The 16,320-nt window shown below is 46.3% G+C and overlaps 1 protein-coding gene across 1 annotated transcript in view; it reads right to left on the reverse strand.

The window, feature by feature from the left end:
- PLCB1 (phospholipase C beta 1) overlaps window positions 1-16,320 on the reverse strand; it is a 1,254,316-nt gene that overhangs the window by 336,462 nt on the left and 901,534 nt on the right. The window contains exon 21 of the mRNA XM_073553862.1: window positions 1,822-1,921. Coding sequence (XP_073409963.1) covers window positions 1,822-1,921 — 100 coding nt within the window. The remainder of the gene's footprint in view (window positions 1-1,821; window positions 1,922-16,320) is intronic.

The following is a 16,320-nucleotide window of genomic DNA, read 5'->3' on the forward strand; positions in this document are numbered from 1 at the left end:
TATCTAAGACCCCTTCCCAGGCTATTAATATCAACCCACAGCTTTCTGTTTAGCCTTTGCTGGTTTGAACTTATAAAGGGACCCTATGTAAAAAAAATTTCACCAGGAAAGGCTAAGCAAATAGCTGTAAACTGTTATTAATAGCCTGGGAACCTTTTGTCCCAGATTATTTTTTAAATTTAATTCTTTATTTTACACAAGAGGGACACAGCTCTGGTTGAATACAACTCCCATCATTGTCTCCTGATCATGCTGAGCTCAGGGAGACAAAGTGACAATGATGAGAGATACCTTCAGCAGCCGACACCTGGAAACAGCGTGAACTGTACTGCTTCTTCCCAGGTGCAAGTATGTGTCACATGGATGTCATCAGCGCGCATGTGTGCAGCATGCATTTTGTCCGTGGTGCTGATAAGAAACTGACTGACATGTCTACAGGTTTTTTTTTTACACATGTGAAAAACCTGACATGTGCGTACCACCATTGAATACAATGGGTGTGCGTGTGTCAGTATTTGCCACCCTTAAAAAATGGATCGCATACAGACACAAAAAAATAGGTGTGTGAAGGAGGCCTTACCAGCAGGAGATTATCACTGGAGGACTAGCTAGCCTGCTTCTGGGTAGTCCTCCATATTTATGAGCTCAGAATAACCCCGCCCCCACAACTGATTGGCAGCTTTCTGTGTACATATTGTACATGGGCAGAAAACTGCCAATCAGTGGTGTGCACGGGGTTATACAGAGTTGAACATTCAGAGATTTGGTAAATTGGCAGCAGAGAAAACAGTGAAACAAGGAGCCCAATAAGTGAAACATCGCTGGAATCAGGGTTCCTGCCTCTACATCATGCTGCTCTTAGATGGGGTAACAAAAATCTGGTGAAGGATTCCCTTTAAGTTAAATAAACTGAGTGTGCTGAAAAACCAGGTGCAGTCACAACAATGTATGGTGTCCAACTGGTGCACAATGAAGGGCGAAAATCACCTTGTGGAAGAAGTATGGCCACTTCATGATTAGTGGGATTGGTGAGTATTGTACTCTCAACGGTCTGATATTGACCTATCATAATGATAGATCGTTAATTCCATAATCCTAGAAAACCCCTTTAATTGCAGTATTGATTCCTGTAATCAATCATATCAACTTACTGGATCGTTCTTTTATAATATGACTGTCATGAAGTTTATAGCTACATCTGCCCCCATGATCAGTGCTATATCTGCCCCCATGATCAATGCTATATCTACCCCCATGATCAATGCTTCATTTCCTATTACCCCAGTCTCCCCAATTTTCACAAACATTTACATAGATATGTGTGAATGATATAGGTAGCACTTTTTCTAAATTTTATTTTTAATTGAATGCTCCATACAAGGGGTATTCCAATTATATACATTATGGCATACGCACACAATATGCTATAAATGTGGAATAAGTGTGAGTCTGAATTCTGAGACCCTCCCTAATTTTGGAGATTTGGGGGTCTTATGAGCCCCAATTGTAATCTTCTGTGTTGCTATTAAATTCTTATTCACTTCCATGGAGAGAGCCAAAAGGCAAGTATGGCCACCTCCCATAGGAATATTGCTAAGACAGGCAGCTCACAGAAATGGAAAATGGGTCCTGTAGATGTGCCAAAAAAGAGTAAGATGTGAATACCTCTTTAGGGAGGCAATCTGAATATTACCTGAACCTCATATCTTCATTTGTGGACTTCTCAGGTAAGGCTCATGAAAACCAATATTTTATCATGTATGTACATGTTCTATTATTTTATTGGAGAAAAAAAATAATGCTAATATACAATATCCTTACCTGGACGGATTGCAGAAACAGGTAATATCCGGTGACCAATGAATTTCCCTCCTTCTTCATATGCCGATATTCTCAGACATGCCAGGGAGGGAAGCACTACCTAATGGAAACACAAGCGCACTGACGTAAATTACATGACTTGGTACAAATGTATGGACCAAATGACTTTATATAAAGATTAAAGGGATAATTCCATGTGTGAGTCACCACAACAACAGATAATATTGGGATTCAGTTTTGTAAGCCAGTCCCTAATATAATATACACTCCTCGACAATAAAATTGCAACACCAAGAATTAGGCCGGAGTCACACCACAGCGAGATACGGCCGAGTCTCGCAGGTTAAAACCAAGCTCTGGCACCGGCACTCCGGAGTGCAGCGTGCAGCTCCATGTATTGCTGTGCGGCTGCACGCTCCGCTCCGGAGTGCCGGTGCCAGAGCTTGGTTTTAACCTGCGAGACTCGGCCGTATCTCGCTGTGTGTGATCCCGGCCTTACTGTAATAGTTGTAGAATTATTGAAATCACAGTATGTATAGACATGTTAGTAATACGAAAATGATGGAAAAATTTAAACAAAATGTTTACATCATCTCAATTTATTAATTATCGAGTGTGAAAGCCACGTGCTGAAATCCCCGCATTTACACACTGTGGCTGTTATTAATGGTAGTCTAAGAGATGTTCTACTGTGCTACATGCACTTAGGCAAATCATCAAGATCCGCTGCTGGCAGCTCCCTTTGCAAATACTGATCAATGATGTCTCAGATGTGCTCAATGGGAGACAAGTCCTGAGACGCTGCAGTCCATGGTAGCATGTTTTGGCCAGGCAGACTGCTCATAATTATCAAAACCAACATGCAGCCTGATGTTGTTGTAGTAAAAAAAAAAGCTCTTGGAACATTTTGAAGAAATGGCCGTACTACTGGTTTCATGACCAAATCAATGACTGTGGAACCAGTGCTCCATTTTTTTTCTTGTTGTTGTAATTTCAGTGTTAAGGAGTAAATATTATATGCATATAGTGCATTGGTTTTAAAGTACTATCATAATTTGATCACAGTATTTTTTTCTGTCCTTTTCAGATGGAATACCTCATCTCATCCAATTTTATTATCTAAAAGGATCACTCGGGTGATTTATTTTTTATTGCCCCATTTGTTAGCAATAAGTAATATCTGTAGTATGTGCATTAACGTGCTTACCAGTTGCTGTGTTCTGCTTTTTCCAGTTCTGCTCTGGTCCTCTCCTGCATCATGTGACTGCAGTTGTGACTAACTGACTGACACAGAGTCATTTTTTCAATAAAAATCTATGAGACTCAGAAGAGGACTGATTACATTAAGAAAGAAAGTAACGATCTGCTGTGTGAGTAGGTAAGAAAGGGCAGCGGTCACATGATGCAGAAGAGGAGCGGAGTGGCACTGGAAACAGCAGAAAACAGTAATGGGTATGTATTTTAATGCACACACTGTATTAACATTATTGACGACTAATGGAAGAGACAATGAAAAAGAAACTGGAATCCTCTCCACTACCCGTGGGACTAGCTACAACTTCCAGCAAACCTAACCCTAACCATGTTTTACTGTAGGCACCATGCATTTTTCTTTTTTCAAAATGCATGGTGCCTACAGTGAAACATGGTGGTGGCTGTGTCCTTTTGTGGTGCTGATGTCGGGGAGCTACGTTTCATTGATGGTATCATGAATTCACAGATGCACTGCTCTACAGTATATTGAAAGATAAGATGCTACCATCACTCCCATGCCCTTGGTACATGTGCACTTTTAAAACATGATAATGATCAAAAATACAATTTTGTTGCATTTCTGAAGAATAACAGGATGAAAGTGATTCAGTGGACAAGTATTTCTCCTGATCTGCACCCAGCAGAACACATGTGGGGAATTTTGAAGATAAGGGTTGAGCATCCAGGCTGAGGCAGTTCTTGAAGAATGGAAAAAGATGTTGTAGTATGTCACCAGCTTGTTCATTCCAGCCCTAAAAGATTTGGTGCTGTCCTTAAGAATCATTGAGGTTATTACAAAACACTAGATGTAGTAGTTTTTGATGTGGAGTATATTCATTTTTGCATCAATTAATTTGAGTAAAACTGAAGAATTTGTAATGAAAGTTATATTATTAAAGATTCACTACAGTGTTTTTTTCAGACCTGGAGTAGTGCTTCTAATGTAAGGTCCCTGACACTAGTCTTATACTTACCCGCTGCAGTCTTCACCTTTTTTCGGCACCGCTGTGGTCCCACAGCGCCCTCTTATAACCACAACTTCTGACTGGTCGGTTGTCAGAAGTTACACCACCAGCTCTCAATGCAATTTTGTGAGGGACAGAACAAGACTTGCATTGAAAAGTGACCTCCGGCCTGCTCTAGCAAATGCTTGAGCGATGTGGCAGGTCAAGAACTGTTGGAGACCGACTGGAGCAGCTGTAATAGATGGTGAAGATGGCAGCAAGTAATTATAAGATTGGGATAGGGACCTTATATTAGAAGCACCACTCCAGCGCTGCAATGAGAAAACAGCAAGGCTGGAGTGGTGCTTTAACCTTACTTTCGTGTTATAGATTAAAAAAAAATGTTCTAACGAATGCAGTCTTGTCAACATTTTGGAAATTGTTCTTGTGTTCAGGAAAGATGTATATCTTTGTACCGTATGTCGAAAGCTTGCAATGTATTACCATCTTTTCAGTTAGCCATTAAAAGGTATCAACTACTGAGGACTCTCAATCCTGAATATTTTTCTTGTGTTCAGTGAGACATTGATTGAAATCTTACTTTTTAAAGGGGGAGTACTCATTTATGCTCAGCACTGTATATCTCTATATATATAAAAATCTTTATATATAAAAATGAATGTATGTACTGTATGTATGTGTGTATCACCAACCAATCACTAAGCATTTCATTTCACCAGAGCTGTTCAAAAGAAGCTCAGCTGTGATTGGTTGCTATGAGCAAGTTTTCCCACTTGACAACACCTCAGCAGACACTGACATGGTGGGAGAAATCTAGCATCCCCAGGAACATAAGCTCCCAGCGATCCTCTGCCCCCCAGAAAGGAGCAGTGAGCACATGACAGAAATGAATCCCCCCCTCCTGTGTGATATCATTAAGTGACACACATGAATGTAGGAAAGTGCACATATTAAATGTCATGTGGATTTAATATTTTCTCACACTCTTTTATGCATTATTGATGTGTTACTGTGCTCTGATGCTGTGAGTTTTTTTTAAAGTGCTACTTTCCCCATAATTCACCTGAATATACCCATATAACATGTAATGCTTTTCCCATAACAACCCATTAAATATGGTACTATACTGCATACAGATGCTGTACATCCAGTGGCTTATCTAGGGGGGGCAGCTGGGGCATTTGCCCTGGGCGCAGCCAGCAGGGGGGCGCAGTGGGCCGGGAGTCGGCCGTTCTGTATGTCGGCTGTCAAGGTGACAGCCAACACCGAAAGCTAGTATAGCAGAATAGCCCAGTACGTTACAAAGAAAAAATGGCAGTATCCTAAAATGATAATCTGCCATAATATGTGGTTCCACTCCATACATACATATATATTCCAGGAGAAAAGGAGTGATTGAATCCAAAAGGATTTATTTAATACCGAACATCGAAAGCTGCAGCATGTGTGGGCTCCCACTGAATGGAGTTAAGTTTTGTAGGCGATGATGTCACCGGAAGGGGCAGGACCTCCTTCAGTCCAGTGAAGCTCCGATAGCAGGAAGCTGAGCTGTGCTAGTGAGGCTGCTGGAGAAGCAGGAAATGAGGGGGCTACATCATGGAGCTCTGTGAGGAGAAGATCGAGGGGCTGGAGCTGTGTGAGGAGAAGACCGAGGGGCTGCACCATGGCCCCTTGTACAAATGGGAATGAGGACCCAAGGCTCAGTGTGAGTACTCTGAGGATGGATTTTGGAAAGGGGTTGCTGTTACTTGAATGGGGCTGCATAGGGAAGATTATGATTAGGTGCTGTGTGGGGAATGGGAGGTTGATGAGGGTCTGTGGGGAATTGGGTGATGAGGAGCTGTGTGGAGAAGGGGTGATGATGAGGTGCTGTTTGGGGATTATCAAGTGCTGTGTGCGGATCAGGGGGATGATGAACTGCTGTGTGGGGATTAGGGGGATGATGAGGTGCTGTGTGGAGATTAGGGGGATGATGAGGTGCTGTGTGAGGTTTAGGAGGATGATGAGGTGCTGTGTCGGGATTAGGGGGATGATGGTGTGTTGTGTGGGGATTAGGGGGATGATGAGGTGCTGTGTTGGGATTAGGGGGATGATGAGTGGCTGTGTGGGGGATTGGGGGTAATGAGGGGCTGTGTGCGGATCAGGGGGATGATGAGGTGCTGTGTGGGGATTAGGGGGTTGATGAGGTGCTGTGTGGGGATTAGGGGGATGATGAGGTGCTGTGTGAGGTTTAGGAGGATGATGAGGTGCTGTGTCGGGATTAGGAGGATGATGAGGTGCTGTGTGGGGATTAGGGAGATGATGAGGTGCTGTGTGGGGATTAGGAGGATGATAAGGTGCTGTGTGGGGATTAGGGGGATGATGAGGTGCAGTGTGGGGATTAGTAGGATGATGAGGTGCTGTGTGGGGATTAGGGGGATGATGAGGTGCTGTGTTGGGATTAGGGGGATGATGAGTGGCTGTGTGGGGGATTGGGGGTAATGAGGGGCTGTGTGGAGAAGGAGTGATATGGGGATAATGAGGGGATGTTTGGAGGAGGAGTGATGTGGGGGTGATGATGGGCTGTGTGGAGGAGTGATGTGGGGGTGATGATGGGCTGTGTGGAGAAGGAGTGATGTGTGGGTGATGATGGGCTGTGTGGGGAGATTTGAGGACACAAAATGAGGAGCAAAGGGGGAGATGCAGGACATGTATGAGGAAACAGTATGGCGGAATGGGATGCATGTATGAGGAAACAGTATAAGGGATGGGAGCAGGCATAGTATGGTGAGTGGGGATGGGTGCAGACAGTATGGGGAGTGAACAGTGGAATGTATGCGGACACAGTATGAGTAGTGATGTGAAAAATGTATGTGGACAGAGTATGGGGAGTGAGGGTGATGGATGTGTGCAGACACAGTGAGGGTATGTGTGAGCAGAGAGTATAGAAAGTAGGGAATAAATATACGAGGAGACAGTATGGTGAACAGGAGGATGTGAGACAGTATGAGGAGGGGAATAGTGTGAGGCAACAGTATGGGGGAGGAAAGTGAGTGGACATAGAATACAGGCTGAGTAGTGGGGGCGTAGCTTGGTGAGACAGTGTAAGGGTACAGCCAGGAGGGGACAGTATACCAAGGAAGGGGAGTGTGATGACAGAGTACAGTAGTATAGAGTGTGGGCACTATAGGGGAGACACAATGTGAAAGGACAGTGTGTGGAAGGGGCCAGTATGGAAAGGAGAGGTCAGTGTAAAGAGCATGTACCATAAGAGTGACAGTGTGGGGTCATATTTTGTGCAGAAAATATAGTGAGGGGCAATTATTTATTCAGGGGCTCAGTGATATTTTTATTTAGGAGCATTATAAAGACACTTCTATCTTTAAGGGCATCGTGTGGAGATTTACTGCAGAAGACCGGAGAAGATGGAAATCTGCAGAGATGACAGGGGATGAGAAAACTCATCATGGAGTCTAGACAAGATGAAGAAAAGAAGGAGAACGACTCCAGAGACGGCGTCATCTATATGGTACCTGGATGTAAATATTATTTGTAATACTGACTAACTCTCATGTTTTTTTATTTATGTTAGGAACATTAAAGGGGTTGTCCAGGTTTGTGCTGAGTCTGCAGTCATTCTATGTGACTGCAGACTTCTGAATTCTCACAGTGGTCACTGAACACTTGTGTCGCCCCTGAGGCTTCAGTCGCCACAGAGGTACTGCACCTCCTCCTGAGGTGTGGTACCCCACCATCGAGGTAAGGTGGAGACTCCTAACCACACTCCAACACCTGCACCCCCACACCACAAAGTAGTGTAGCAAAGCACCTTCGGCGACTCCCTGTTTGGAGTATAGCAAAGCACCCATTGGTGGCTCCCTGCTTGGAACACGAAACGTGCTGGGAGGCGGGTGGAATTAGTATATATTGAAAGAGCGGGAAGTTTTAGGGGTCTTTGAGGAGTCTGAGTTGGAGAGTGAGGAGTCAGCCAGCGAGCGCGGCTGAGTGGATCCCCAGAGAGAGGGATGGATGGAAGTGCTGCAGCAGATCCCAGTGACCTGTGTCTGCTGGCACAGGAAAGGAAGAGTGAGAGAGCGACAAAGACTGAAAGCCTAATTCTCCATAAGAAGGAAAGATTAGTTCGGAACGTGAGGAGAAAAGAGAAGAGAGGACTTGGGTTAGAGGAGAACACTTCCTAGATGTTCTAAGTGCAAGGCCGGGGTCCGGTCCCCGAGGTTGTATGGATACTAATGGTCCTGCAGCAGACACCGGAGGAATAGAAGTAGTGACCACTTTATTCCCACACAAGACTTGGGGGCACAACAGCATCAGAGAAGTGAGCCGCGACTTATTAGCAAGGAGTCCCCGAAGCAGGCTACAGCTGTCTGCCGTACATGTAGAGTTCATAGGAACATCTGACAGGAGGCACTCCAGTGTAACTCAGTACTGAGAGTACTTCATTCTTAGGCGCTATAAGAGGAGACGTTCAGAGAAGGCACATGTTGGCGGTGTGTTGGAAAGGAGTGCTTCATCAGGCCTGGAGGTTGACTGAGTTCTGGACCCAGAGGACACGGCACAGAAGTGGGCACCTGTTTGCACAACAGACTGTGAGTAAAGCTTTGGAACTGCATGCCCTGCACCAACACATTCAGCACGCTACATCTCGGTGCCATCCACTACACTGTCTGTGCCTATCCCCTGCCTCTTCATTTACTACACTGCCCTGGGACTACAGCCCTGCCTGTGGAGGGCTACAACATCTTTGCTGCACCACACCATCAGTCCCAGAGGATCTGCATGCAGCGTTGGCTTAACACCTCCCTTGCCGAACACCACAGGTGGCGTCACGAATCATTAATACAACAAATATGAACCTAGCACTCAACTTAAAGGTATTTGTAAGGCGGTTTATTGTAGTACACGAAAAAAGACGTTTCGGTCAATGTGACCTTCTTCAGTTACGTGTGGTATATAGATTGTGTAGAGCTTATAGGCATCTGTCAGAAAGGACGATGGTGCTTTAGGCATTGAGGAGAATGATCTCTCTAAGGTAATGAGCTTGTCAGTATATAGGAGAGGGGCAAATGTGCCTCCAGATGCGGTGTCCACCTTTGCCCCTCTCCTATATACTGACAAGCTCATTACCTTAGAGAGATCATTCTCCTCAATGCCTAAAGCACCATCGTCCTTTCTGACAGATGCCTATAAGCTCTACACAATCTATATACCACACGTAACTGAAGAAGGTCACATTGACCGAAACGTCTTTTTTTGTGTACTACAATAAACCGCCTTACAAATACCTTTAAGTTGAGTGCTAGGTTCATATTTGTTGCTTTAACGGTTTGGGAACCTAACCTTAGCACCATCTTGAGTTGTGCTCACGGTGTTCTTTCTATACGAATCATTAATAGACTTTATTCCCCTTTTTTTTCAATGGATCCCAGGGCCACGGGCCGGGTCACAGCTGCCGTGACATTCCCCCATTGAGATCGACGGGCCCGGTACCGAGTACCCCATTGCCCTGGTGACTGAGGGCGCTCCAGAAACTTGGCATCACGAATAGGATGACGAGACCCGATGCCATCGGGTTCTGTGTGCCTGAGATTTGTTGGACTCAAAACTTTTGGCAATGTGCAGAAGACCTAATTTATTAGACTGTAAAATGAACGCTAAAAATGGCCGCCAACGCGGTGAAGAAGGGCGTGACAATATGGGTGGTCCTAAGAAAAGAGTGCGGACTGTCCTGGGCCTCCCCTGTCTAAACTTCTATGTGACAGCAACATGGCCCACCCCCCGAGGGGTTCGTATACTGGCTTGGTATGGAGGAGTTGGAAGAAGACGCCGCCCCCAGAAAGAGGAGCGGAAGCCAGTGGCGGGAAAAGAACCGAGGCGGGGAGAAGAACGCCATGTTAGAAGGAGAAGGGAGGAGGCCTGCGGAGCGCGAGGAGGTTGAGCTGAATCTCCCCGGCGCAATGGCTGAAGGCTCCGACCCGGCTTCCAGGATGAACCGCCAGCAGCTGGAGGACGAGGTTGCCCAGCTGACGTACCGTTTACGGCTGAGGCAGGAAGCCTTATGGACCTTGAATCCGCAGCACACCCAGGAGGGGCCTACACCCACGGTACCCGTGTCACCGGTACCTGCCACCGCTACACCGGATCTCCCCCAGGAAGACCCTGTAGCGCCTGAGACTGCTGCAATGTCACCGGCAGCGTCTATCGTCATCTCTTCATTGCCACCGCCGCTGTGTGAAGCTTTGGGAGCTGAAGCGGAGGAAGAGGAGCTCCCGTCTGGACCTAGCGCGGCCACGCAGGTCCCACCGGAGACCCCCGCAGACCGGGAACCGCCAGTTGTGCCACTACTGTCTCCGATATCTGCCCGGACAGCCACGACTACCACCGTTGCCACCAGGGCCCGCACCGTGCTTGCACCGGACCTGTGACCGCATCGCCAATTCTCTTTGTCGGAAGCTGGCCTGCTGGAGCTTGAAATGGGGGTGTTGGACGAGTCATCCGGGCGCACTAGGCTGAAGGAGATGGGGAGATGGAAGAAATCACTGCTGAGAAAGGTACGGTTGGAGCAGGCGCGCAGTAACCGACACCTTCAGGGCTTGGAAAGGCCTAGGCAGCTTTGGGATATTGAAATGCATCATGGGTTCCCTTGGCCGCATCTGCAAAACCCCCGTGTAGCCTCTTACCAATGCCAACAGGCCGCGGCGTCACTAGATGTTAGGCCAAGGAACAGAGCAGCAGTATCACCCGCAAATGCGGAACCGTATCCATTGGTACCAGTTGCCCCTCCCACTGAATTATTGGTAGCAGAGACATTGCCAGCAACCGTTGATATCACCACCCCTGCTGTACCTCAGGCAGCAGCCATGCCAGATGAGAACCGGCAGTTCCTCAACCCACCAGGAGGTGGACACCCAGAGCATCTCCCCTGGAAGCAGCCCAAGCAACCAGCTTCCAAAAACCCAAGAGGAGATAACTAGTCAAGATGTTGACTTAAACTAACTCTCGTGACCCAGGAGGGTATTTGCACCTATATTTTATAATATATGATGTCATCTTGTCGTAACATGTGACTATCATAACATGTGACTGTTTTGACTGTTGTGATTGGCTGCCTCCCATTTAAATACCCCATCCCCTATGTCATTAATAAACTTCCACCTGATGAAGACGGATTCTACGTCGAAACGCGTTGTGGTTTAACCCCATCTCTTGTCTGAGTCTCTTTCCTGCGCTCCTAAGACCGTTTCCATTTTCGCAATACCTCGTTATACGGACATTTCCAGACACGTTGGCCGGACCAGTGTCTACCATTGCACTTACTAATAATGCTTAATATTTTTGACTAGAAACTAGATAGTGATAGTATGTAATAAAAGAAATAGTGACAGATTTTATAGAGTTTCATTGAGAAAGAAATAATGCGTTACAATGTTTGAATAAAGATTGGATAAAGATATGCAGATGATGAACCAGACACCAGCAGTTGTAAGAAGAAGAAAAGTAGAAAATGTGAAAGATGACAGAAAGGAAATGTGTTGCTAGAAAATGTGTTACTTGAATTGGTAGTGAGTTTGCTTTCATAGCACTTTAAATTAGGTAGCATAACTTTGAATTTAGATAGTTAAAATTGTTTGCAACGTTAAAGAAACTGTGCCTCTCATATTGAGAAGATTAGATAAGAACTGTTTATTTTGCATTACAAAATTTTGTATGTTCCTGTATTGTCAACTTTGTTTCCCTTGCAGCCCGCGGATGTGCTGTGTTTAACGGGGGGGTATGTAGCGCCCCTGAGGCTTCAGTCACCACAGAGGTACTACACCTCCTCCTGAGGTGTGGTACCCCACCATCCAGGTAAGGTGGAGACTCCTAACCAGACTCCAGCACCTGCACCCCCACACCACAAAGTAGTGTAGCAAAGCACCTTCAGCGGCTCCCTGCTTGGAGTATAGCAAAGCACCCATTGGTGGCTCCCTGCTTGGAACACGAAATGTGCTGGGAGGCGGGTGGAGTTAGTATATATTGAAAGAGTGGGAAGTTTTAGGGGTCTTTGAGGAGTCTGAGTCGGAGAATGAGGAGTCAGCCAGCGAGCGTGGCTGAGTGGATCCCCAGAGAGAGGAATGGATGGATGGAAGTGCTGCAGCAGATCCCAGTGACCTGGGTCTGCTTGCACAGGAAAGGAAGAGTGAGAGAGCGACAAAGACTGAAAACCTAATTCTCCATAAGAAGGAAAGATTAGTTCGGAACGTGAGGAGAAAAGAGAACAGAGGACTTGGGTTAGAGGAGAACCCTTCCTAGAAGTTCTAAGCGCAAGGCCGGGGTCCGGTCCCCGAGGTTGTATGGATACTAATGGTCCTGCAGCAGACACCGGAGGAATAGAAGTAGTGACCACTTTATTCCCACACAAGACTTGGGGGCACAACAGCATCAGAGAAGTGAGCCGGGACTTAGTAGCAAGGAGTCCCCGAAGCAGGCTACAGCTGTCTGCCGTACATGTAGAGTTCATAGGAACATCTGACAGGAGGCACTCCAGTGTAACTCAGTACTGAGAGTACTTCATTCTTAGGCGCTATAAGAGAAGACGTTCAGAGAAGACACATGTTGGCAGAGTGTTGGAAAGGAGTGCTTCATCGGGCCTGGAGGTTGACTGAGTTCTGGACCCGGAGGACACGGCACAGAAGCGGGCACCTGTTTGCACAACAGACTGTGAGTAAAGCTTTGGAACTGCATGCCCTGGTGTCCTCCACTTATTCCTGCACCAACACATTCAGCACGGCTACATCTCGGTGCCATCCACTACACTGTCTGTGTTTATCCCCTGCCTCTTCATTTACTACACTGCCCTGGGACTACAGCCCTGCCTGTGGAAGGCTACAACATCTTTGCTGCACCACACCATCAGTCCCAGACAATCTGCATGCAGCGTCGACTTAACACCTCCCTTGCAGAACAGCACAGGTGGCGTGACAAATCATTAATAGACTTTATTCCCCTTTTTTTTCAATGGATCCCAGGGCCACGGGCCGGGTCACAGCTGCCGTGACATTCCCCCATTGAGATCGACGGGCCCGGTACCTAGTACCCCATTGCCCTGATGACTGAGGACGCTCCACACTGCTAGGATTCTCTCATGCTGGTAATATACATACAGTGGGGAAAAAAAGTATTTAGTCAGTCAGCAATAGTGCAAGTTCCACCACTTAAAAAGATGAGAGGCGTCTGTAATTTACATCATAGGTAGACCTCAACTATGGGAGACAAACTGAGAAAAAAAAATCCAGAAAATCACATTATCTGTTTTTTTTTCATTTTATTTGCATATTATGGTGGAAAATAAGTATTTGGTCTGAAACAAAATTTCATCTCAATACTTTGTGATATATCCTTTGTTGGCAATGACAGAGGTCAAACGTTTTCTGTAAGTCTTCACAAGGTTGCCACACACTGTTGTTGGTATGTTGGCCCATTCCTCCATGCAGATATCCTCTAGAGCAGTGATGTTTTTGGCTTTTTGCTTGGCAACACGGACTTTCAACTCCCTCCAAAGGTTTTCTATAGGGTTGAGATCTGGAGACTGGCTAGGCCACTCCAGGACCTTGAAATGCTTCTTATGAAGCCACTCCTTTGTTGCCCTGGCGGTGTGCTTTGGATCATTGTCATGTTGAAAGACCCAGCCACGTTTCATCTTCAATGCCCTTGCTGATGGAAGGAGGTTTGCACTCAAAATCTCACGATACATGGCCCCATTCATTCTTTCATGTACCCGGATCAGTCGTCCTGGCCCCTTTGCAGTGAAACAGCCCCAAAGCATGATGTTTCCACCACCATGCTTTACAGTAGGTATGGTGTTTGATGGATGCAACTCAGTATTCTTTTTCCTCCAAACACGACAAGTTGTGTTTCTACCAAAGAGTTCCAGTTTGGTTTCATCAGACCATAGGACATTCTCCCAAAACTCCTCTGGATCATCCAAATGCTCTCTAGCAAACTTCAGACGGGCCCGGACATGTACAGGCTTAAGCAGTGGGACACGTCTGGCACTGCAGGATCTGAGTCCATGGTGGCGTAGTGTGTTACTTATGGTAGGCCTTGTTACATTGGTCCCAGCTCTCTGCAGTTCATTCACTAGGTCCCCCCGCGTGGTTCTGGGATTTTTGTTCACCGTTCTTGTGATCATTCTGACCCCACGGGGTGGGATTTTGCGTGGAGCACCAGATCGAGGGAGATTATCAGTGGTCTTGTATGTCTTCCATTTTCTAATTATTGCTCCCACAGTTGATTTCTTCACTCCAAGCTGGTTGGCTATTGCAGATTCAGTCTTCCCAGCCTGGTGCAGGGTTACAATTTTGTTTCTGGTGTTCTTTGACAGCTCTTTGGTCTTCACCATAGTGGAGTTTGGAGTCAGACTGTTTGAGGGTGTGCACAGGTGTCTTTTTATACTGATAACAAGTTTAAACAGGTGCCATTACTACAAGTAATGAGTGGAGGAAAAAGGAGACTCTTAAAGAAGAAGTTACAGGTCTGTGAGAGCCAGAAATCTTGATTGCTTGTTTCTGACCAAATACTTATTTTCCACCATAATATGCAAATAAAATGAAAAAAAAACAGACAATGTGATTTTCTGGATTTTTTTTTCTCAGTTTGTCTCCCATAGTTGAGGTCTACCTATGATGTAAATTACAGACGCCTCTCATCTTTTTAAGTGGTGGAACTTGCACTATTGCTGACTGACTAAATACTTTTTTTCCCCACTGTACATGTGGTCACATGCTGACTAGACATGTGTGGCCTCACTCAATGAAAATAAACAGAGCGAGGTCAGACATGTCTAGTCAGAATGTGGCCAGAAGTATAAAAATTCCCATACTTGTGCTGACATGACTGTACTTCGGCAAGGGAGAATCCTAAAAGTGTGCAGTGCATTCGTTGTGGGAATTCACAAGCCTGCAATGTCAGGATTCAGCTCTGCAGGTTCCAGCAGTCACATGGACACTTCACTCATATGCGATTTTCATACTTATTGTCCTGTGATAACGAGCTTCTCTTCCTGCTTCTCTCAGTTTTTCACTGCACATTCAGAGCATTAGGAAGAGCAGCTTGTCGGTACATGACTAAGTGTGCAAATCGCATGTGTGCTTGGAGGGGGGGGGGGCGCCGAACCGAATTCTTGCCCCGGGTGCCAGAAAGCCTAGATACACCTCTGTGTACATCCATGAGCAACTCAGCCGGACAAATTACAAGTTGACGGTGCATGAAAATGTGTGTGTAGGTTTCTCTACTGTACTAATGTATAAGGATTGTGCCTGTCCATTGGTGAAAAGCATGATTGTGATATTTATGGTGGCAGATAAGTGAGAATATCAGCCTGATCGGTAGAAAACCTGGGATCTTAGTGAACCATGTTTCTGTGCAATTTCACTATTCTACTTTTACTGGCTTTGACAGGATGATGTGGGATATTAGGGGTAGTAGTCCGGTAGCTCTGGCTGACGGGATGATGTTGGATATTAGGGGTAGTAGTCCAGTGGCTCTGGCTGATGGGATGATGTGGGATATTAGTAGTCCGGTGGCTCTGGCTGATGGGATGATTTGGGATATTAGGGGTAGTAGTCCGGTGGCTCTGGCTGATGGGACGATGTGGGATATTAGGAGTAGTAGTCCGGGGGCTCTGGCTGACGGGATGATGTGGGATATTAGGGGTAGTAGTCCGGTGGCTCTGGCTGACGGGATGATATGGGATATTAGGAGTAGTAGTCCGGGGGCTCTGGCTGACGGGATGATGTGGGATATTAGGGGTAGTAGTCCGGGGGCTCTGGCTGACGGGATGATGTGGGATATTAGGGGTAGTAGTCCGGTGGCTCTGGCTGACGGGATGATGTGGGATATTAGGGGTAGTAGTCCGGTGGCTCTGGCTGACGGGATGATGTGGGATATTAGGAGTAGTAGCCCGGTAGCTCTGGCTGATGGGATGATGTGGGATATTAGAGGTAGTAGTCCGGGGGCTCTGGCTGACGGGATGATGTGGGATATTAGGGGTAGTAGCCCGGTAGCTCTGGCTGATGGGATGATGTGGGATATTAGGGGTAGTAGCCCGGTAGCTCTGGCTGACGGGATGATGTGGGATATTAGTGGTAGTTGTCCGGTGGCTATGGCTGATGGGATGATGTGGGATATTAGGGGTAGTAGCCCGGTAGCTCTGGCTGATGGGATGATGTGGGATATTAGGAGTAGTAGCCCGGTAGCTCTGGCTGATGGGATGATGTGGGATATTAGGGGTAGTAGTCCGGTA

Source organism: Dendrobates tinctorius, unplaced genomic scaffold (assembly GCF_039654945.1).
Source record: "Dendrobates tinctorius isolate UK_male_01 unplaced genomic scaffold, ASM3965494v1 ptg000203l, whole genome shotgun sequence".
NCBI classification, from domain to species: Eukaryota; Metazoa; Chordata; class Amphibia; order Anura; family Dendrobatidae; genus Dendrobates; species Dendrobates tinctorius.